General features: G+C 43.3%; 1 protein-coding gene across 1 annotated transcript in view; it reads left to right on the top strand.

The window, feature by feature from the left end:
- The window catches only part of FASN (fatty acid synthase), a 42277-nt gene extending 20302 nt beyond the window's left edge, over window positions 1-21975 (top strand). The window contains exons 15-43 of the mRNA XM_068151374.1: window positions 57-172; window positions 602-777; window positions 1122-1313; window positions 1545-1625; window positions 1718-1900; window positions 2200-2379; window positions 2594-2797; window positions 3627-3937; window positions 4083-4466; window positions 6408-6572; window positions 6762-6880; window positions 6983-7137; window positions 7457-7657; window positions 8597-8747; window positions 9234-9412; window positions 10231-10350; window positions 10504-10626; window positions 11972-12195; window positions 12472-12673; window positions 13661-13812; window positions 14237-14328; window positions 14457-14608; window positions 14891-15133; window positions 15305-15493; window positions 15994-16215; window positions 16631-16851; window positions 17410-17508; window positions 17670-17921; window positions 18999-21975. Coding sequence (XP_068007475.1) covers window positions 57-172; window positions 602-777; window positions 1122-1313; window positions 1545-1625; window positions 1718-1900; window positions 2200-2379; window positions 2594-2797; window positions 3627-3937; window positions 4083-4466; window positions 6408-6572; window positions 6762-6880; window positions 6983-7137; window positions 7457-7657; window positions 8597-8747; window positions 9234-9412; window positions 10231-10350; window positions 10504-10626; window positions 11972-12195; window positions 12472-12673; window positions 13661-13812; window positions 14237-14328; window positions 14457-14608; window positions 14891-15133; window positions 15305-15493; window positions 15994-16215; window positions 16631-16851; window positions 17410-17508; window positions 17670-17921; window positions 18999-19136 — 5226 coding nt within the window. The 3' untranslated portion in view covers window positions 19137-21975. The remainder of the gene's footprint in view (window positions 1-56; window positions 173-601; window positions 778-1121; window positions 1314-1544; window positions 1626-1717; window positions 1901-2199; window positions 2380-2593; window positions 2798-3626; window positions 3938-4082; window positions 4467-6407; window positions 6573-6761; window positions 6881-6982; window positions 7138-7456; window positions 7658-8596; window positions 8748-9233; window positions 9413-10230; window positions 10351-10503; window positions 10627-11971; window positions 12196-12471; window positions 12674-13660; window positions 13813-14236; window positions 14329-14456; window positions 14609-14890; window positions 15134-15304; window positions 15494-15993; window positions 16216-16630; window positions 16852-17409; window positions 17509-17669; window positions 17922-18998) is intronic.
- Window positions 21976-23477: the final 1502 nt, after the last annotated feature.

Here is a 23477-nt window from a genome sequence, read left to right as displayed (position 1 = left end):
AGATGAAGTAGTAAGTAATGCCTTCCACCAGTGATTTATGGACTCTGTTTGACCAGGGTATCTTGAGGAGGACTTTGAAACCAACTTGCACCATCCTACCTTTGATGAAGAAAGAGCAGAAAAATAATTTGGAGTTTTTCCTAACACAGATGGGAAAGATTCATTTAACTGGGTAAGGAGACTTAAAGGAGAAGGGTGACTGGGATATTAGGAGAGAATTAAAATCTCTTCTGTAGTATACATGTCTTCACAAAGATTGAAATACTGCTTCAAAAAGCCTGGAATAAATGGGGCTTGGATCTGTACTTTCCATATCCAACACACTCACTTTCAGAATGTTGCCTTGGGTTAGAGACTACTTGGTCTGGGAAGGTGACTTTTAAAGAGGAGTCCCATTTTAGAAGCCTAGGAACCTGGAACTAGGTCTTGGAAAGAAACTGCATCTTATAGGCCGAGTTCCACATTTGGCTGCAGTAAGTGTTACTGGTGCTCCTGGAGAAATCTCAGACATGGAGCCCAGGAACAATTACTGTCTGACTCTAAGTGTTGTGGTCCGTTTTTCCCCTTTCCCCCATTGTCTTGATATTTTTTGTCTTCCTAGGTTAAATGTTCTTGGAAATAACTTGTTCCCACTTGTGGAATACCCTGTCCCAGTGGGAACACCCCTTATCTCCCCATACATCAAATGGGACCACAGCCAGGACTGGGATGTTCCAAAAGCTGACGACTTTCCATCAGGTTCCAAAGGCTCTGCATCTGCTTCCATCTACAACATTGGTGTGTTTGCTTATTTGGGTTTTTCTGTTCATCTCTTTCCTGCTTTACTTCTGCATTTCTTCTGTAAAACTAGGAAAAGGACGCTCAAAGCAGCATTCTTGAAGGTATATTCTGAAGCTTAAGGCTTAGATCTAAAATGACTGCCTCTGCTTCTGAAATGGGATGAAAGAATATGAACAGAGCAGGAAACTATCTTGTCTGAGACTTGCAGTAGTTTTAAGAGCTACATATTGCCAGGCAGGATAGTTGGGGAAACCACTAGACCTTATATAGGCATTGAAGGGAGAAGAGCTCTTTATTGTGGTGATTTTATTATTTTTAATCTGCTCTTTATCATTTGACAGATGTGAGTCCTGGCTCTCCTGACCACTACTTGGTTGGTCACTGCATTGATGGCAGAGTCCTATACCCAGCAACTGGGTACCTAGTACTGGCTTGGCGAACTCTGGCAAAGACCATTGGCACATCCATGGAACAAGTAGCTGTTACCTTTGAAGAAGTCACAATCCATCAGGCAACTATCCTTCCCAAAAATGGTGAGTGAGGAGTGCAAAACTGTGTAATGAAGATGAAGGGAGTGGAGGAAAGAAATGCAAGGGGAAAGTGAGGAAGGAACATGAGAGCAAAGAATTGAATTCTTGAAGTAGCACATGTTATGGTTATTTTATGTTGCGTGCAGTGAGTCTGAAGATGGTGGAAAAGAAAGCCCTGCTGGATGGTAGCAATGAGTGACATCACTGTCCTGTCTTCCTCAATGTTTCTTGTAGGATCAGTGAAGCTGGAAGTAAGATACATGCCTGCCTCCCACTGCTTTGAGGTGTCAGGGAATGGGAATCTGGCTGTGAGTGGTAAGTGAAGGAATTGTACATGTATGCAACTGTCCTACTAAAATCCACTATGTATGGACACTGATTCTTCTTCCTGCTGCTGTGCCCCTCAGGGAGGATTCTCCTCTTAGAAAGCACAGCTCTGAAGGACTTCCAAAAACCCGTTGACTCTCAGACTCCAGCAGACAAGAGCTCAAAGTCTGGCCTCTTGAAAGATGACATTTACCAAGAGCTGCATCTGCGTGGATATAATTATGGACCAACCTTTCAGGGTGTTCTGGAATGCAACAATGAAGGTGAATTTACTTTCTATAGAAGAATGATGAGCAGGTTATTTAAATGGTGGATATTTGATCTTTTAATTCCATTTGTATTAACAGTCCACCTAGCTGTGTTTTGTTTGGTAATTATACTTTGTGTGATAATGGAGAGTAGCCAGGACAGAGCATTGGGAAGCTCTTACTCTAACACAAAGCTGACAGTTCTCAGGGGGGCTGGGCACATACAGCAGTCTCTGCATTTGTTAAGCAATGACTTCTGGCATCTACTGAATAATGAAATCACAGTGAGCCTTCCCCTTTCTTCTCTTCTGCAGCAAACAGAGGAAAAGTTCTGTGGAATGGGAACTGGGTGACCTTCCTTGACACCTTGCTACACATGATCATCCTGGCCGAGCCTGGGCGCAGCCTGCGCTTACCCACCAGGGTTCGCTCAGTGCACATTGACCCAACGCTGCACCAAGAGCAGGTGTGCCAATACCAGGACAATGTAGAAGGTAACATCTCTTATGCTTGGGCTTTTGCTCATTTCTTTGAGTGCTGTGTGGATAAATGTATGATTTGTGAAGAAGTTGGATGGACTTTGGGGCATCCTCTTAGTCTATGAGCCGTTCCATAACAGTCTGACATACCACTGTTCATCTGATCATCACCTTGAATAAGATACTGGTAGACTTCGATGCAAACTTGAGTTTCTTTCCCTTCTTTCAGCTTTTGATGTTTTTGTGGACCGCTGTCTCAATAGTGTTAAAGCAGGAGGTGTTCAGATCAATGGTCTTCATGCTTCTGTGGCACCACGGCGACAACAGGAACGGACCGGTCCCACCCTGGAAAAATTCTGCTTTGTGCCCTATATTGAGAATAACTGTTTGTCTTCCAGTGGTCATCTTAATACATATCTGAACCACTGCAAAGGTAAGATGGGGTTGGTTTCTTGTCACACTAGGGGAATGCTGCAGTGTGACAGAAGTGTTGAGAGAAGCTGTTCATACTGTGACAGAACATCTCAAGAGAAACGAGCAGTGTCATATGACAGGACCCTCTGTTGTGGTTTAACCCCAGCTGACATCTAAGCACCACACAACCCCTCCCTCACTGCCCCTCAGTGGGATGGAAGAGAGAACTATTTTCTTTAAGTTTTTACTTTAAGATGTGGGTTTTGCTGTATTTTGAGACAGTGGTTTTGTCATTCTGTGTTGGTAGCATCTTCACACTCGTCCTTTGATCTGCCAATGGATTTTAAAGAGTTGAGTTCTCTTCTGCAGTGTCTAAATAATGTCCCCAAAGCTTTTTACAAATGCTGTGCTGGATTATTATTTTTTTTTAATGCTGTTTCTGATCTCAGTGAAGATAAGCTATTTTCCATCTGGATATATAAGAAAGAAAAAAAAACCCCAAAACATTTTAGTGTTTTTATATTGGTGGAAATGTACAATTTCCTTCCACAACTCACTAAATCAGTCTGAAGTTTTCTGTTAGTTGCTTTCTTTCAGTCAGAGTATTGCCACAGCTAATTTTGTTGTTTTAAGGCTTTTTGCCACAAAACCTACTTGTCTGGGGGGCTGCAACTGCTGTACAGTACACACATGTGAATGTGCAGGAGCATGCACTGTGTGTGGCTAGGCTGGTGGTAGAAGATGCTGTAATTTGTGGTGCTGATCAGCTGGTATAGCAAATTAAGGTGAACAGGAAAAATAAACCTTCTGAAAAACCTGACTCCTCTGTTTCCCTTTCTCTTCCTTAGGTCTGATCCAGAACTTACAGGACAAGGTGGCAGTGCATGGGGTCAATTTAATTGTCCCTGGACTAGAAAGTGCAGAGGCTGTTACAATGTCCTCACCTATACAGAAGGGCCTTCAGTATATCCTTCATGAAATCTGCAATCTGGAGTTGAATGGAAACCTCCATTCTGAGCTGGAACAGATTGTGGCTCGAGAGAAAATGCACTTCCAGGATGACCCTCTGCTCAATGGATTGCTGGATTCTACAGAGTTGAGGACTTGCATTGATGTGGCATTGGAAAACATGACCAGTCGTAGGATGAAGATAGTAGAGGTTAGCTGGAAGCCTGGGATGGGATCATAGCTGGTGTTTATAGGCCTTCCAGTAAACTAATCCCATACTCCAGTTGTTCCACTTACAATTCTGGGTACCATTCATGTTTCAACTTGGTTTGCCCTTTTCCTTCCTCTTCTCACAGGCTCTTGCAGGAAATGGACATCTGTTCCCTCATGTCACAAACATTCTGAATGCTCAGCCCGTGTTGCAGATGGAATACATTGCCACTGACACCAGCCAGAAAGCTCTTTCTGAAACAGAGATACAAGATGCTGGAATTTCCTTTAGCCAGTGGGATCCAGCTAGCCCCCCCTCTGGAAATCTGACCAATGCTGACCTGGTGGTATACAACTACTCAACAAGTGTTGTAGGGAACACCAAGGAAATTGTCCCTAATTTGGCAGCCGCAGTGAAAGAGGGAGGCTTTCTTCTAGTACACACCCTGCTTAAAGGAGAAACTCTTGGAGAAATTGTCAGTTTCCTTACAAGTCCAGATCTACAGCAGAAACAGTTCTTCCTGAGTGAGGTAAGCTTCAAGTACCAGTACTTTCTCAGTGGGTGGTCTGGAGTCTGCTTCTTGCAGATGCTGTTACAAATGTTGAGTAGATATCATGTACATCACTTTCCATTGGAACCCTCTGTGGGAATATATAATAAACATGACTCCAGAAGAGAAGAGTTGGGAATTTCCACATACTAGGGTGGGAGAGAAAATTGAGTTCAGTTAGAAAAGCCTTTCTTTAAATTATTACTGTCATTGGTGCATCCATATAACCTGCATGAAAACACTGAACAGGACAATTCCTTTCAAACTGGAATGATGTGCTGTGGTGCTAGGTAGGGTACAGTTTTATCACCATAGCATCCTAAATGCTTCAGTATCAGAATATCTCTCTTACTTTAGATGTCACTGCTGGAAGTGAGATTTTACAAACTAGTTAAGTTCTAACACTGAAGTGCTCCCAGGAAGGAAGGCTTTTCTCTTGTACTGTTCTCTTTTTCTCCCTTTCCTTCCTTTCTTCCCCATGCCATAATGTGATAGAGGGAAATAAGACTGGGGAAGGCAAGGTGCCTGCTTTCTATCTGCAAACCAGTATATCATGCAGATGAACTAATGCCAGTGCTGGCACGAGAGAGGACAGAGTGGCTAGAGTAAGGGTGGGAACTGGGACATTGCCTTCTCTTGGCAGCTGCTAGCTCAAGCAGTAATGGGAAGCTGCCCTTCTACAGAGCATAGGCATTCTTTCTGATTTGAGGGGCTGTAGCCTCTCAGCTCTTTTAGAATAAGAAAACAGTAGTTCTTTTAATAATTTAACTCTTTTTCTTTGTACTTCTGGAGTGTGGTAATTGGATTTCGAGTTTTGCAGTGGCATTGATTCTAGCCCTTTGCTTCCTGCAAAGTTATTTTTTTCAAGGAGATTTGAAAAGAAAGGGTTGGTTCTTTGGCTTTGCATCTTACCCAGTAAAGAGGGAGGTAAAAAAAAGTGTAAGGTGCTACTGAAGCTGGTAACTTAAAACCCACATCTGCCATAAGTGTCAGTAGTCTGGTATTAACAAATCCCTTGGATAAGATTAGTTGTGAGTTGAATGCACCTTCTCTGAAGAACATGATGCAACCCAGGCAAGAATGGGCAGGACCACTACAGATCTTAAAAGTTTTCTAGGCAGGGACACTGTCCCTAGTCCTTGATATAAGGGATCATGCTGTAAAGTCCTTCCCCTGTTTTGTGCCAGGCATGTGAAAGGCAAATGGGTGCTTTTGTAAGAGTCTGCAGTCATGCAAATGGCTTTATTTCATTCAAATAGAGCCTCAGTGTTTCTGGATATGCCATATATGGACTTTCATTCTCTTGTGTTTCTGAAGTGCTGTTTCAACATAGTTTGTGTGTAGGTGCTTCTCCCTTGATACTGGTTGGCTGCTGCTCCCTGCCTCAGGCAGCTGAAGGATTTTGGTGATTTGCTTTCCCATGTTTCCTCTGTCCCACTTTTTATTTTGGACTGGGCTTATAGTGACACAGACTGGTTATGTCTAAGCTTGATGTTTCCCCTTCTGTTACTTTCTGTGGAAGTCTGCCTTACTGCTGTAATTACTTCCAGACATGTTCAAATACCCTCTGGGATTTGACAGCATGGTCACTGCTCTGGTTTTTGCACACCTGGTAGTGTGCTAAGACTAGTTCCCTAACCAGCTCTTGGAGATATTTGTACTACTGCTTCCTAAGATCTTTTAGGGAAGAAGGAACAGTCTAGACATGGATAAAACACTGTAGGATAATCAAATATATATTTGTACTGAGACAATACAGAATAGATGCCAAGATTTCAAGCAAAAGCAGGAAAGAGGTGGACAGTGCCTCTTGTTCCTAATGAAGCCATCATTGAGGAGACTAAACATAAAGTATAGATGTGACTTGTATTAACTGACTTCTGATTTGCCTGGTAATTGTTGTTTTACCTGATTTGACAGGCACAGTGGGAGACCTTGTTCAAAAATGCCTCGCTGAACCTGGTTGCCATGAAGAAGTCGTTCTTCGGCTCAGTTATTTTCCTGTGTCGCCGGCGGGCCCCTGCCAAAACCCCCATTTTTCTGCCAGTAGATGAGACCAATTTTAAATGGGTTGAATCCTTGAAGGTGAGAATTGGTGTCTGGGATATCTGAATTTCAAAATTGTTATCGCTTCCACAGGAGATATTTAGCAGTGTTAGAAGTGTGTGCTTGTTCCATGGCTTTCAAATAGAAGTTACTAATCTCTGCCTTAGGGTAGGAAGCCTATTTCCTTTCTGTGGTTCCTAGTAAAACAATTTGGGGTTTGTCTTGTAGGAGGTCTTGGCTGACCCCTTGGAGCAGCCTGTGTGGCTGACTGCCACCAATTGTGGGAACTCAGGAATTTTGGGAATGGTGAACTGCCTCCGCCTTGAAGCAGAAGGCCACAGAATCAGGTCTGTAAGCATGCCCTGGAGTCACAGTTAGAGATATTTTTGTGTAAGCTTCTTTTCAGGCCTGTAGGAAATCAAACAATAATGTCAACTCTTGGTTTCTAGGTGTGTGTTCGTTTCCAACTTGAACCCTTCCTCAGCTGTGCCACCCCTGAGTCCTTCTTCCCAAGAGATGCAGCAGATTGTTCAGGAGGACTTGGTGATGAATGTATACCGTGATGGAAAGTGGGGCTCCTTCAGGCATCTCCCATTGCAGCAAGGTAACTCCTTTGAGGTCTGAGGATCATTTGCAGGGCCATGAGTCTGAATGGGCTTTGAATACAAAATGTGTAGCTATTGCTTTTGCAATTATTTTTTGTTATTATTTTTTAATGGATAATTCATAGTGAGCAGTGGCATGCTCTGGTGCCAGGTGGGGAGGGATCAGCTGTTTAGGGTACGGATGACAGTGCAGGGGTAAGAAAAGGTTTTCTGGACAGCAAATGGAGGAGGAGATTGCAGTTACACAAGAAATCTACTCCTGGAAAGTGTGTGCCTGTGCTAAGGTGTGCAAGGTTCTTAAGCTTCCTTCTTCTGCAGCACAACCTCAGGAGCTGACAGAATATGCCTATGTAAATGTGCTGACTCGTGGAGATCTCTCATCTCTCCGCTGGATTGCCTCCCCGCTGCGACACTTCCAGTCCACTGCTGACGTTCAACTCTGCAAAGTCTATTACTCATCTCTCAACTTCCGTGACATTATGCTGGCCACAGGAAAGCTTCCTCCTGATGCTATCCCTGGTGAGTTAAAATTATGCCAGGGGAAAAAGTATTTGTGTTACTGGTTTACAGTTTCTTTGCATAATCTCCTCAGTGCTAGTTAAGCACTGACTGAAGCAGGTATCTGTTTTTGCTGAGCAAGGAAGCATCCTTTGGAAAGCTATAGCCCTGCTGCAGGACTGGGCACCAAAACCCCCTCCCAGATGTAGTTTTGTTTGTCATATGGCAAAATTAATAAACTTTGCTGTAAGAAATCAGCACTAGCCTCATTGCATAGATACCAAGTGTGAGGTAAGCAACCTGATGGAGGTTCCCAAGATGGGTAAGGTAACTGCAAAAGTGAGAATGTTTAAAGTTTCCTGCTGCCATGCCACTGGACATGCTTTGCTTTTAGGGACAAAAAAATACAAGGTAATAATGTCTTGCCTTGTAGTGATTTAAGAATAAATGTAATACCTATTAAATAGTTTTAAAGCAAAGGGGGTAAAACATGTGAGAAATGTGTTTGAAGAGTCTTATGGGTGATGTGACCAGGGCTGAATGTCCCTTTGTGACTGAGATTAGTCTCTGCCTAAAATGGATGTTTGCAGAAATTAAGGTCTTGTAGGATATTTTTGCTGTCATCATCCTAGTTTATGTATCATTCCTCAAAGAGGAGCAAAATTGCCTCTGAAACAAGAGGTTCCCATGAAATTTCTCAGATGAAAACTGGAAACTAAAGCAATACCATCAAGGGTAAAGAGTAAGATTTAATGAGACAGAGTCCTTTTGTACTGCTCTTGGAGGGAGAGTTTAACTCTAGTGACTTAGGAACTGTGAAAACTGTAGATAAACCACACCACTTTGTTTTGTTTTTTCCTTTGAGATACTGAATTTCAGGGACTACTGTTATAGTAAACTGTTGACCAAGGGATTTTGGAAGACAAATTCCTTTTGTAAAAGATGTTAATGTTCTTTCAGGTGACTGGGTTTTGCAGCAGTGCATGCTGGGCATGGAGTTCTCAGGACGGGACCTGTCTGGAAGGAGGGTGATGGGACTGCTGCCAGCAAAGGGGCTGGCTACAGTAGTAGACTGCCACAAGAGGTTTCTGTGGGAGGTGCCTAAAAACTGGTAGGTCAACTTCTGTTTTCTGGCTTGTCTATGTGGTTAAGATTTGCCTTCCTGCCTGAGGCTGGTGACAGGTCTGGTCAGACCATAGTCCCCTCTGGGAAATGACAACAGAGTTAGAGTCCCCTGAGCAGCTATAGGATTTGGCTTAGATTCACTGCAGGAGCTGAACACTGATTTTTGTACAGTGGCTAGCACAAGGTTCTCATCTCCTTCCCTGGGCTCTCAGCTCTGTGTCTTTCAGCAGACACTGGGATTTCTGTGTTGGTTGTGTTACTCATTAGTTACTGAAATGTCCTAGAGGGATGAAACTCTTGGCACTGTGTGACAGCTGTGGCAGTCTGTTGTGTGACTGAGAACCATTTGTAGTTTTTTGGTTTTACCTCAGCAGTTTAACCTTTCCGTTGCAGGAAAATAAATTTAATCAGGAGAATGTAGTTGTCTTTTCCCAGGCTGAAGACATCATCTCTCTTTCACTTTACTTCTTAGGACTCTGGAAGAAGCAGCCACAGTGCCTGTGGTTTATGCCACTGCTTATTATGCTTTGGTGGTTCGAGGTGGTATGAGGAAGGGTGAGAGCATCCTTGTTCACTCTGGCTCAGGAGGTGTGGGCCAAGCAGCCATTGCCATTGCCCTGAGCATGGGCTGCCGTGTCTTTACTACTGTAGGTGAGTACTCAGTCTAATGTTCTAGGGGAAAAAAAATAAATACATAGTATATAGACATAACAAATAGAGGAAATGTGTGCATACGTGAGTTTATATATAAAAAGTAGCTATTTGTGTGTGTACTCTTCCCTCAGTATGCTCCTGTAACTTTGATCTGGTTTCTTAACTGAGATCAGGATACAGAGTAAATACAGTTACTATGTGCTTGAAAATTCCACAGCACAGACAAACTTATCTGCTTCTGTGCACTAGCTAATCAAAAGTATGAAAGCAAATCAAGACTCCTTCATTTTAAATTGAGTAAATTGATCAAAGAATGATTATCCATTGAAAGGCTTGATATGTTTCAGGTCCTTGCTTTGTCCTGTAAATTAACAGTAACATGTAGATTCATAGAATCATAGATCATCTAGTTCCAACCCCCCTGGCATTGGCATGGACACCTTCCACTAGCCCAGGTTGCTCAAGGCCTCATCCAGCCTGGCCTTGAACACCTCCAGGGAGAGAGCATCCACAACCTCCCTGGGCAACCTGTTCCAGTGTCTTACCACCCTCACTGTGAAGAATTTCTCCCTAATATCCTGTCTAACTCTGCCTTCCTCAAGCTTAATTCCATTCCTCCTTGTCCTAGACACCCTTTGTCCTATGGTTTGACACTTGGAGAACCTGAGAGCTGTGAAACAAGTGCTTGTTGGCTGCTCATATTTACAGTGCTTGGGGAAAAATGTGCAGGTCAAAATGGGATGTTTCATCTTTAAAAAAAACCAAAAAAGTAACATAAGAGCACTGTCATCATTCAACTTGTCTCCTGCTTCCAGGCTCCACTGAGAAACGTGAGTATCTCCAAGCAAGATTCCCACAGTTGAATGCCAGTAGCTTTGCCAGCTCCAGAAGCACTGCCTTTGAGGAACACGTGCTGCGAGTTACCAATGGAAAAGGTAAGCTCGAGGAGTACTTTTTTCCCCTTCTTTTGTAATCTATGCCATATTAAGCAGTTACACTTGTTAAAGACAGAAGGACTCACTGAAAAACAGGGTTAGGCTGTCAGCAAGAATGAGTTTGTTAAATCTTTGCTTCTCCTTTCATTGCAGGTGTCGACATTGTGTTGAATTCCTTGGCAGAAGAGAAGCTCCAAGCCAGTTTGCGTTGTCTTGCTCGACATGGCCGCTTCTTGGAAATAGGCAAATTTGATCTGTCAAAGAACAGTCAGCTTGGTAAGATGGAGCATCAGGAAATGCATCTCATTAGGTTTAAGCATGACAGCACAATTTGTTTGTTCTCTTGACACAAACCGGTCTTCAAATGTAGCAAATCTTTTAGCTGGAATACTTGTTTCGTTTTTATCCCGAGCAGTTTGTGCTCTTCCCCAAGAAGGTATTTGTTGAAAAGCATGACACTCAGCATTGTTCTGCAAGCCTGCATGAAACATGCAAAATAAGGATCTTCTTAAATCAATATCTTCCTTCAAGTCAGTAAAGGGGACATGTTGCCCACAGTGTTTGGATAAGAAGGCAGTAAGAAGCAGCATTCATTTCACGTGGCACTGTTTACCTCTGTGCCTGTTAGTTTGCAGATTTCATAGATCTCTTGGACTTGAGTTAGATATTTTTGTGAATGTACCACAGCCATTTGTAATAGATGAGTGCACTGTCAAACTCGGCAAATGAAGTTGATAGCTATGCAAGCTTCAGTTTTGCTCTGTCTTATGGGTGAACTTGGTCACTTGTAGAGTGAAAGTAACTGGAATTTTTCAGGTAACTCAGAGAACCTGATCTTAGGAGAAGCTTACTTTGTTTCAAAAATATCTGTGCCATTGTATGATAGTTCCAGTTGAAGGGACCTGCAATGATCATCTAGTCTAACTGGCATTTGTTCTTGCTAAACTTCATGTCATTGATTGCTCAATGTTCCAGTCTATCCAGACCTCTCTGCAAGGTGGCTTGTCCATCAAGAAAGTCAGCAGCATCTCCTGGATTTTGATGGCACAGGGGCAAGATTTACCTGATTGGTCTTGGATGAGAAAACAAATTTGAGTGTTATAATGGGATGTGTTAGTGGAAAACAAGAAGAATGTTCTCCTGTTGTAGAATGGTTGCATATAGCAAGTGTTGACAGTCTCCTTCCTTATTCTGATTAAATCTCACAAGATCTTAGCATCATGGAAAACTTCCTATGAGCAAGAGTTTCCTGTGGAGATGGGCAGGAGGTACATGAGATTCTAGCTCCTCTGTGACTCTAGAGGAGTCACTCAGCTATCACTATACATAAAGTGTCCTTTTTAATACCAGGCTGGCCAGGTTATAGCTCATCCTCTTGACACACAATTTTTGTGAGTGGAACTTTAGTTTACCTGGTCTGCTTGTAAGAGAACAACCTAATTAATACATTTAGAGAGTATATGTGAGGATAAGTGTGAAAAATGCAGAATTCTAGCAACTAATGACTACTTTACTCTTCAGTTTTATACTACTGACCTACAAAGAAATGTTTCTGAAGCAGAGGACAAAATGTTTTCAGATGTCAGCAGCATCAAATCCTAATCAAGTTGCTCTCTTCTAGGGATGGCTCTCTTCCTCAAGAATGTGTCATTTCATGGCATACTACTGGATGCAGTCTTTGAGGATGGAAGCCAGGACTGGGCATTGGTATCAGAGCTGTTGACAAAAGGCATAAGAGATGGTGTAGTAAAGCCCCTGAAGCGTACAGTCTTCGACAAAGAAGAGGTGGAAGCTGCCTTCAGGTTCATGGCACAAGGAAAACATATTGGCAAAGTTATGATTAAGGTAATGAGATAATGGCCTTCTCTGATGCATCTGTCCTCCTCTGGAGGTGACTATTGATTGCTTTGATCCAGTACAAGTTGAAGTTGTGTAACTAGGGCAGCAAGGGGGTTATTGTTCTTAATGCTGACATTGTAATGAATTAACTGTCACTGATTCTACAGTGCTCACTCCTATTGACTGGAGGAGCATGGCCTGGAAAGATAAGAAATGCACAATGGTGTACCTGATCTTAATGATGTCTTTTCTTTCCTTTGTTTTCCTTTGGGGGGGTTAAAGGTCCAAGATGAAGAAAAACAACGTGCTTTAGGAACACCTGAACCAGTTAAAATCCCTGCCATCTCCCGGACCTGCTGTCCCCCTACCAAGTCTTACATCATCACAGGGGGCCTAGGAGGATTTGGGCTTGAGCTGGCACAGTGGCTAGTTGAGAGAGGAGCACAGAAGCTTATACTGACATCCCGTTCTGGCATACGAACTGGTAAGCAAACATGAACAGGGAACATGACTGTCTTTGAACAGACCTCAGGTTTATAGTTTCCATTCCCAAGTATCTTATCAGCTAATAATATCTTAATCTGGGTTTTTTTTCTCCTCTCTGTTTTCTATTCAGTCTGTTGTCCCTCTTTATTCCAAGGGAGAAAGTATCTTTTAACTTGACCTCTTTGCCAACTACATCTTTCCTTTTTTTAAATGCTTACCAGCTCTACCAACCCATTTTCCTCCTTACTCAGGATTTTTTTCACTTTTACTCCCTCTACAAGGTCTGTATCCTGCTTGTCTATATCACTGACTTGTTCAGTTCCTGTAATATAGTGGGTCCCCTGCCACAAGGAAAGGCCTATAAACTCCTTGCTAAAGATACTCTCTGTCCTTTGAGTTACGCATGTTGTACATGTGCTCTTGCTTCTTCAGGTAGTTAATCTGTAAAGATTTGTCCTACTGGCTAGTAACATCAGTATGCATTTTTGCTCCATTTTAAGGCACTAGTTTGATTACAGTCACAGCATTGAGCTTCCTTATCAGTGGTAGTCTTCAGTGTTTCCTCATACAAATTCAGTCAGAACAGAATTGCTCTGTCTCTACACATTTCTTCTTTTTATTAGCAAGTTCACAATTGCACCGCTTGTACATAAATACTTCTCAAGTTCTGGCTGTGCTACTATAATCTGTTGCCTTACTCTGTCTATCCACTCTTTCCTGTCCCAGTACCCAAATTCTTGTGAAGCTGATTTACCTTCACTGGTGTACTTTATCGCTTTTTTCCCCCCACCTCCCTCCCTTTCTTCACTCTGATCTACTTGGAATACTTCTGAAATTTGAACTACCCACTACTCTTGTAGCTGAATGAGGAACTGTTTAGCTGTCAGTCTCTACCTAGTCAGAAAAACATCAGGAAGAGATTAACCAAAGCCTCATGGTTTGGATGCTTCATGCCAGGCACTGTTCACCTTACATTGTTTTGCAGGCTACCAGGCTAAATGTGTGAGAGAGTGGAAGGCACTGGGAGTGCAAGTCTTGGTGTCTACCAGTGATATTGGAACACTAGAAGGAACACAGCGATTGATAGAAGAAGCTTTGAAACTTGGCCCAGTTGGAGGCATCTTTAATTTGGCTGTGGTAAGTGACAGAAGTGCTTAGAGCTTGTAAGAGACAGCAGTTCTTCATGTGGCTTTTTCACTGAGGGCCATAGGGGTTTATAGTTTTAGTTTGCTATTTCAAAGAACACTTTGCTTTGGCCTTACATAGTGATTAAAGCCTTACAGGTCTGGCCCCTTGACCTGGGAAGCAGCAGTATTTGACCAGCAAACTCAGTTCTGGGATAAGACAAAAAGTTGCCTAAGACTCCTTGGGACAGGAGTGATACCATATGGAATTTCACAGTTGAAGGCTGCAGAGGCAGTACTGAAAAAGAAACAGATTTGCCAAAAGCCTTTTGTTGTCATTATTTCAGGACATTCAGGATATGTCTGTGCTGTAAGGTTACAAATCCACCTTGTGTAGTGAAATCCTCTCATATCTCAAACTATTTGTCCCCCTTTAGGTCCTTAGAGATGGCATGATTGAAAATCAGACCCCAGAATTATTCTCAGAGGTCAACAAGCCCAAGTATTCAGGCACCCTTCATTTGGATTGGTAAGTGTCGGTAGAAGGGTTGAAGATGAACTGCTCTGTGGTCACTTCAGTCTTGCACTAGCCTCCCATGGTAACATGCAGTTAGCAGGGTTTTTTGATTGGGTTTCTCTCTCCTGCTCTGCTCCAAGGGTGACTCGTAAGAAGTGTCCAGACCTGGACTATTTTGTTGTGTTCTCCTCTGTAAGCTGTGGAAGAGGAAATGCTGGGCAAAGTAATTACGGCTTTGCCAATTCTACCATGGAACGTATCTGTGAGCAGCGACAACATGATGGACTCCCAGGTAAGTTGTCTCTCTGTATTGTGCACAAGAATCTTATCTCACCAAACACCCAGAGAACAGTTCACCAGGAACTTAAGCACTTGTCTGGAACCATAAGGAATGTCAAAGGCTGCTTCCTTTCCTAGCTGTTAACCTTGGGTCATTTTTGTGTAAATGAGCACTGACCATTCAGCAATACAAAGGAAATGCAGGCCTTTTCCCCACCTGGTTATTGATTCCCTTTTGTTGCTGTCAAGTACTTTGGTTGGTTGCCTAATATGTTAATTTTGATTTCTCCTCCAGGCCTGGCAATCCAGTGGGGAGCCATTGGTGATGTGGGTATCCTTCTGAAGACAATGGGAAACAAAGAGATTGTCGTTGGAGGAACCATTCCCCAGCAAATCAGCTCGTGCTTGGAGGTGCTGGATACCTTCCTGAATCAACCTCACCCTGTCATGTCCAGTTTTGTCCTAGCAGAGAAGGTCTCTGTGAAATCTGAAGGAGGCAGTCAGCGGAATCTTGTAGAAGCTGTGGCACACATCCTGGGTAAGTGCTCTCAGACAGGCCCTGCTGGGCAGCATCGACTATCTCAGTGCTTTTTGGAAGGCAGTGGTGCTGCTCTAGGTGATCCTGAAAGGTGATAACCTTCAGCTGCAGTTTGTTCCAGTTTTAGATGAAAGAAGGAATCTGAGAAGACTCTGTGCTGTTTTTTCTCAGGTGTCCGTGATGTGGGCAGTCTGAATGCTGACAGCTCCTTGGCAGACTTGGGCTTGGATTCTTTGATGGGTGTGGAGGTGCGGCAGACACTGGAGAGAGACTATGACATCGTTATGACCATGAGGGAAATTCGGCTGCTTACAATCAACAAACTGCGAGAACTTTCCTCCAAGACTGGGAAAGCAGAAGGTAATGTGCTGGGAAGAGGGTTGCTACCAGCTGAGATTGTAACTAGTGTTGCAATCTTCTGTGGCGTTATGAAACAAGATCATGAAATGAGGTTATAGCTGAACAGCTTTTAAGTGGCAGATGTGTCACTGAAGGGCCCTGATGGCTGGCTCAGGCCTATCAGTTCTAGGGGCAGGGTGTAAGAAAGAGCAGGTAGGGTGCTTTCTTGCCTGGCTACTACCTGCCCACATGATCTGTCTTACTCAGCAGTGTGCAGATTGTAATTTAGGACCTTCTACCTGAGGAATAAAGAGTGCAGTGTCATGCTTGTTGTAAGCTAAAAACACATGCAGTTGCTGCAGAGCAGCTGACAACAGGAAGATCTCTATCTTTACCCTGATGATTTAGAGAGCCAGTGGGCTAGTCCAGAGCAGTCCTGAGGTTCCCTTTTAGGACTTACAGCCATGTGACCAAGAATGATCCTGAAGCTAATTGTGCTTGTCTGGTGCACTTCTTTTCAGAGATGAAGCCATCCCAAATGATGAAGGCAGGTGAACCTCCAAAACTAGATTTGAACAACTTATTGGTGAACCCAGAAGCACCAACAGTGACTCGTCTCAATGATGTTCAGAGCTCAGAGCGTCCTCTCTTCCTCGTTCACCCCATCGAAGGCTCCGTTGGAGTCTTCTGCACTCTGGCCTCCAAACTTCGTGTACCCTGCTACGGGTTCCAGTGCACAAAAGGTATCTCAGTTCTTCAGCATCTTGAGTTTGTAAACAGTGAAAATGCTGGGGTTTAGTTGCTTTAGAGAGAGAGCTTTGTTTCTGAACTCTCAAACTTGGTACCTGTAGTCTGCCTGGGATCGTGTCAGACATCCCCAGCTACCAAGAGACATACTAGGCTGGATTGAAGAGTTCATGGATGGGGAAATGGAATAATTGGATGTTGCGTTGAGTCCCTGCCCACAGATAAATATGCAAGAGAAAAGTAAGGCATGCTGTTCAGCTGTCTCTGGAAAGCAGAAACAGTATTATTCCCTGTCCAAAATGTACATTGCTAACTGTAATTTGGAAACTTCCCTTCAAAATAACCTGGATGTTTCCAACAGGATTGTTTCTGAGCTTATGGAAATGTTTCTGACCTGATTCTATATTCCAGCTGCTCCAGTGGACAGCATACAGAGCCTGGCAACCTACTACATTAGCTGCATGAAGCAGATCCAACCTGAAGGACCCTACCGCATCGCTGGGTATTCTTTTGGTGCCTGTGTAGCCTTTGAAATGTGCTCCCAACTGCAAGCACAGCAGAAAGGCTCCCATGCACTCAACAGTCTGTTCCTCTTTGATGGGTCTCATTCCTTTGTGGCAGCATACACTCAGGTAAGCAACACAAAGAAAACCTTCTGTCTGGGGGCCATCTTGTGTCATCAGGGCTCATCTTCTGGGAGCTTGCTATTCTAGATGTGAGTCACCTGAAAAGCTGACAGACTTTGCTTGACTGTGGAGTTGGGAAGCAGCTCTAGACAGTGGATGCTTAGGGGTGACTGAAGGATGGAAGCAGGTGGGGGTTCATGAACTGGCAAGGACTAGGACACAAATAGCTGTCTATTGGAAGAACCTGGAGCCTGCAAGGCAAGATCCTTGTGTTGGGATGCCAGGCAACCTTGCTTAAACCTCCCTTTCCATTTCCATTGTACTTGGTAGAGAATACTAGGCTCTTGGCAATGGCCATCTGTGGAATTGTTTTCTGATCTGTCCTCAAGTGATATTCCTTCCCCACCTCAAGCTTTAGTCTGCCTTTTTCTTTTTTGTTTGCTTGTTTTTCCCTCTCTGGTTCCCTTTTTCCTAGTTCAAAGCCCTTTGTTCTGTGATTGGCTTTATCTAATGTGCAAGATAAGGCATACCCCTCATAGGTTTGCGTTTTATTCTCTTTTCCAGAGCTACAGAGCCAAGCTGTCAGAGGGAAGTGAGGCTGCATTGGAGTCTGAAGCAATGTGTGCCTTTGTCCAGCAGTTCACAGGCATTGAGTACAATAAGGTAATGAGGTTTTGGAGGGGTTTTGCGGGGAGGTTTGTTTGTTTTAATACATCTCTCCATGTTGCACAAGAGGGATTTGGTTTGGGTTTTTTTGTTTGTTTAATGGCAGTGGTCTCCCAGATACTGAGACTAATGGGGGGAAAAAAATGTTTCTCTTGCAGCTGCTGGAGGTTCTTCTGCCCCTAAAAGATCTGGAGGCTCGTGCAAATGCTGCTGCAGACCTGATAGCTCGAGTTCATACAAACATCAATCGTGAAGCACTCAGCTTTGCTGCTGTTTCCTTTTACCATAAACTGAAGGCTGCTGACAAGTACATACCAGAGTTCAAGTATCATGGGAATGTGACACTGATGCGGGCAAAGTCCAACAATGAATATGAAGAAGGTCTGGGTGGAGACTACAGACTCTCAGAGGTCAGTTTGAGGCCCACAGGTGACTGTTGAGGTTCTTCTGATATTTAGGGGAGTGATAGAAGAGCATGGGAAATATCCTTATTGAGAGGAAAAGGACAAAACTAATCTGAAATAAATAACCATTCTGCAGCTGTTGTGCTGCAGAATTAAAGAATTAAAAATCCGCAAAAGCAAACAAGTTGATTGGTTCCAGGCATTTCCTCAGGGCAGTGAGTGCCAGGAAGTGTAGCCTCTGTATTTGTCAGGTGTTTTCTATAGCTGATTCTTGCAGCTCTCTGGATAGTCATGAGATAATGAAGATGGTCAAAGAGAGTAATGTGACAGAACTAACTTTTGAGCCTCCACCAGTTCACTGTAGACCCTTAAAGTTTATCCACTGCATTAGGATGGGTTTTTGAAGAGAAATTGTCAGCCTTCTGACAAGAGAAGTGACTTAGTTAACTGTTGTGGATCACTTTAAAAGTTAGCATGTGGGCTTCTCATGGGCCTAAAAACATTAGATTTTTGGCTTGTAGTCCAGATAAAGTCACTGTTCTTCAGCTCCTGTTCACGTAAAAGGGTTAAGTGTCTTACATTATGGTACAGATAGCAGGGAAAGTGATTTTCAGAATTACCTTCATGTTTCTGGCATCCTGTCCCTTCTAACATACATTCATTATCAATTCCAGGGTAACTTGTAGGTTATTAAGGTTACATAATGACCTCAAAGGAAGATTTATGGTGATGGGAGAAAGATGAGGTGGAAGGGAGGGCTTTTGTTTGTTTTCTTAAGGGCTTGGAAGTAGCTATTTTGTTGTTCATTCTTTGACATCGTAGATAAGTTACTCTGTTAGTATCAGGTTCATTGGCTTCCTGCCCAGTTTATATTTGGGTGGATCACCTGCCAGGCTGTCAAACTACTGTGCTTTAAAAGAGTGGTTCCTAACAATGCCCTGCAGCTGGTCTATGAGAGCACGTCAGAGTAAAACTGGTGCTGATTTTGAGAGGCAGTGGTATTATTGAGCTACATGACCATCTGATTGTAAATTGTGAACAGAATATAAGTTGACTATTTTTTTTCTTTTCATGTCTCTGCAGGTATGTGATGGGAAGATATCTGTCCATGTCATTGAAGGAGATCACCGCACCTTACTGGAGGGCAATGGTGCTGAGTCAATTATTGGCATCATCCACAGCTCACTGGCAGAGCCACGAGTCAGTGTCAGAGAGGGTTAACTTCTGCTTACTTATTGTCAACAATGAAGAAACTGCCAACAACATTCCTTGTTAGGATAGACCCCAAGGAACTCTTCATATTGTTCAACATCTCATCTGCTCTGTTACCAGAACTGGGAAGTCCAGCTGATTTGGTCTTTTCCTCTCTTTTTCTTGCTCATCTTTTCCTTTCTCAGCCTTCATGGGTTCTCTTTCCTTCTTCTCTTCCTATCCTTTATTTTCCCCTGGTATCCCTGTCCATGTTGCTCTAGTACTGTGACTTTGTCACTGTGCACTGCTCTGAAGGTTCCCCACTGATGGTTGCTTCCTACACCTTTGGCAGTATGAAAAGCAAATTTAGGAGTAGATTTCTTGTGCTCTGCATTGTTTTGTCTTAACAGTATTCCAAAGTGGGATAGCACTTGTTGACCAAGCCCAGTGAGCAGGGAGAGAAGCTGCAGCTGATTTCGGAGATACCTTTTGTCTGTGAAGAATCTGTCTGTAGTTAAGTCAGAGAGAGAATTCCATTGAGGCTTTTGTAACTATATTTTTTTAATTTGATATATTCTAAGTATTTATTGTGTCAAACCAGAGACTTCTTACTTGGTTTTAATTTATCGTGGGTTATAGGAGAACAGAAACACCCCTTTTTGGAGGGGAAGGTTTATTCTACAAGGGGGAGTTGTCCATCTGTTAAACCAAAGTGAATCTTTGGAACAGTCTGGTTTCTTTTGTTGTTTTATTGTTGTTTGGGTTTTTGTTTTGTTTCTTTTTTTTTTTTCCTTCAACTGCTCTGCCCTGTTCAGAAAGGAAAACATTAGAAGGGAGGATTCCTGACACCCACTCTCTTGAGTAGCAAGAGGGATGGGAGGGAAGGGTAGATGGTTTGACAGATGCCACTGTATTGCACAGCCTTAACTTGGGCATGGTACAAACAGGCAAAGCTGTCCCTGGAGAGGTACTTTATATTCATGCAGGGTTTTGTCCTCTGCAGTATCAGAACCTTAGTAAAGCATTAAGGCTATTGCTTTACCCTGTTCCCTCCCACCTCCAGTCTCACCACCCAACCAGACATTTGGAATGGGGCAGGAAGTAGAATTCTTCAACAATAACTGAACAAACAATCTTACCCCTGCTGTCCCTTAACCAAAGATCAGGCAAACCTTGGTACCCAAAGCCCCTGTGTTTAGAACAGGGCTTGCTTAAGCCTCGTGTATTCATTTTCCTCCTGGTAATGAGACTGGAGATCCCACATAAGTTAGCTAAGTAATCAGTTTGATGGTATGATTTTAAACTGTAGTACCTTTTTAAAGGAAACTTGCATAAAATTCAATTGAAACATTTCTTGCCTTTGCTATGCTGGATCTGTCCTTTCCGAAATCAGTAAATCCTTGCTACACTTATGATACAGAGGAGACCTGGGTAGCAACAAAGCACCAACTAGGAGGAGCTATTGTGCCTCAGAACTGCTGTAAAACCCCAGTTCTCTCCATTTTAATCCCCCAGTGAAGTACCCTGGTAGTGCAGCAGCATTTCTGTGTCAGGAATGGGTGGTTCTTCACCGCAGGTTCTGACCTAGTCTTTTGCTTATACCACCCTCTGTTGATAGTGGCTGGATTAACTGGTTTTAGTTTTATAAAGTATTTCTTTTGTGAAATCTGAAATAAAACCAACATAATGTCAGCTTAAAGCATTTCCAAAATAAGTCTTGGGTTTGGTTGGTTTGTTGTTTGGGATTTTTATAATTTTTTTTTTTTGGTCTGAAGAGTGTCTTTCTCTTTGGCTTTCCTAGTATTAAACAGAATTGATCACTGGTTGGCTTTTTGTCTTGTTCTTTACCACCATTTCTTAATCCTGTGTTTCATCTGGAACCTCACATTTCTTGGTATAAAGCATAACCTGCTGCTGCCATATCTAATCTGGAGTCTGTAGAAATAATGACAATAATAAAGAAGACTTCTTATTCTGGACCATGGCTTCTTGCTGCCATGATTTTGGTACCCCAGATGCAACCAAGCCACACTCACTCACAAGACTGAAGTGGAAACGCTTAAATTCTAATTCTGGCTCCACTGCTGCGGATTGGGACAAGTCATTAATGCTAATGCTTCAGTTTCCCCATCTGCAAAATGGGACTAATAGCATCAACCTCAAGGTCATTGAGAGTGTTAGATAGGCAATTAAGTTGTTTGGTGTGATGATGACTAGGTGTTAACAAAAGGAGGGAAGTGGGTAATGTGTGGGGGTGAGGTGCCTTAGAGGTGCTAAGTGAAGAGTGGCTCTGAACTGGGCACACTACGAGACTTCAGTGTATCTCTGTACTATCCATGCACATCCTAGTATAGGATACTACATGAAACAAATGTGGACCGCTTGGTTTGCTTTAAATTTCACTACTTGCAATTGTAGTGAATTTGAAAAGAGTTGAGAGACTCCTACTTGCCTTGATCTTATTGAAAACCTAGACATAAAAAGGAAGGAGTGAATTAGACTTCAGCACAGGATTGTTGTACATGTTTGCTTAAAGTGTTTAACAAGCCTGAATGGGCTCTGTGGAGGGAGCAAAGACTATGCTGGCCCAGCTGTCAAAGCAGGAATTGAACAAGTTCTCTCTAAACATAAATGTGCATGATCTCATCAAAGCAAAGCTTGAAGATACTGGTTTAGTAATAGAAGTTCCTCAAGAATTACTTATAGCCTAAATGCTCTCAATGTTCTTGTGGTGATTTGAAAAGCAGAAGCTTGTTTTGGGGAAGTTTCCTCCATAATTGTCTAATTCTGAGCTGCTGCTCTGTAACCCATTATGTAACTGGCAGCTGAATACAGTGTGCCAAAAATAAAAACCTTATTAGCTCTGGTACTGGTTGTTGTTTCTCAGTGGTTCCATCAGAGAGACAGAGGTAGAGCCATCATAATGCAAAATCAAATGCTGTGGTTGCTTGTTCTGAGATGATGGGCAGAAGCAAAGTCCTTTATATCTGCCCTTCTCTCCAAAACTGAATTGGGAATCCCTTGTCAGCTGATGCTGGCTTTCCAGCCCTGTCACCTAGCTACTCCCAGTCTTTTCTACAACATGCTAGTCTGAAGACTTGACAACCACAGTTCCCTATTGCCCTTCCTAAAGTTAATTAGGCTCCCAAACTCACTGTTCTACAATGATGGGCAGTATACCTTAAACCTGCAATGCAGCCTTCCCAGGAGGGAGCATCATTTAAATTATTTCCCTTTTATATTGTGCCACCTTCCTGAGGGAAAAGAAGCACACCTTCCTTGGCAAAGTCTGAAAGCCACAGTTTAATGCAACTGGTGAATTTGAACAGCAGAAGTAGAGAAGCTCTCTGGTACTAAGACATTTTTAAAAATATGTGAGATAGAATAGTGATCAAGAAAGGAGGTGTTTGCTTCCAGTGCATTTGGTTAAGAGACACATTGAAGATCAGGCACCTTGCCAGCAAACTGGGGTCAAAAGAAAGAAAGTAACCCTGGAGCAGGTACATAAGAGGAAATGGGAGTGGTGTGGAAGGGTTGGGGAGGGTGTGGATTTAAAATAGCAGAACTGGTTGTATTAGCCTCTTGGAGGGCAGTGGAAAATTGAAGAAAAGAATCAAAGGAACTTGAAGCTCAGATGTTTCTTGCAGCAAACTCTACCACCCAATGAGTGTTTGAAAACTGGGGAGAAGGGGAGATGTAGGCATTGATAGTCATCTTGAACTGTGAAGGCTGTGGACAATCCCTAACAGCTTACTGAGCTCTGCTTAGGGTCTGCTGCTTTCGGGTTGCATATAATGAACAATTTTTTCCTTTTGAAGAAAAAAATCTAAAGCCCTATGACTAATGTTACATGGACGTTTTGACATGCAGAAATGCAGCATTTTCAATGTTCTGGGAGGTTCTGGCAACTCTTCCACTGTGCTGGTGCTGGCAGTGGTCAGTAGCTTTACAAAGTGCTGCAGAATGAAAGGGTTTTTTTCATCTGTTATTTTGGTTCGGCCAGGTGGATCATTGCCGCCTTGATCATCCGAAACCAAGGACCAGTAGGGCCCCCTCGCTTACGCATCAATAAGCGCTTCCCCTTGGCACCTCTTGGGGACAGAGGCCAAAGTGCAAAACCAAAAGTACACCTTGGGACTCGAGGGGGTGCGTGAGGGGTGTGCGGGCAGTGTGAGTGCGGGAGAGGGGTGTGCGCTGCCTGCCACAGCGGGAGAGGGACGCGGCAGGCCGGGAGCTGCTGCTGCTGCTGCTGCTGCTGCTGCACAGGCCGCGCTGCGAAAAGCTCTCGCGGACGGCTGACAGCCACGGCCGACGGCTGGGGCTTCCTGCGCGGGTTTCCGGCAGCGGGGCAGCCCCGTGCCGTGGCACCCT

The sequence above is a fragment of the Melanerpes formicivorus genome, unplaced genomic scaffold (genome assembly GCF_026170545.1).
Source record: "Melanerpes formicivorus ecotype bairdi unplaced genomic scaffold, bMelFor1.0.p_v2 SCAF_21, whole genome shotgun sequence".
Taxonomy (NCBI): Eukaryota; Metazoa; Chordata; class Aves; order Piciformes; family Picidae; genus Melanerpes; species Melanerpes formicivorus.
The sequence above is the reverse complement of the archived record's forward strand: the minus strand, read 5'-3'. Positions and strand labels throughout refer to the sequence as shown.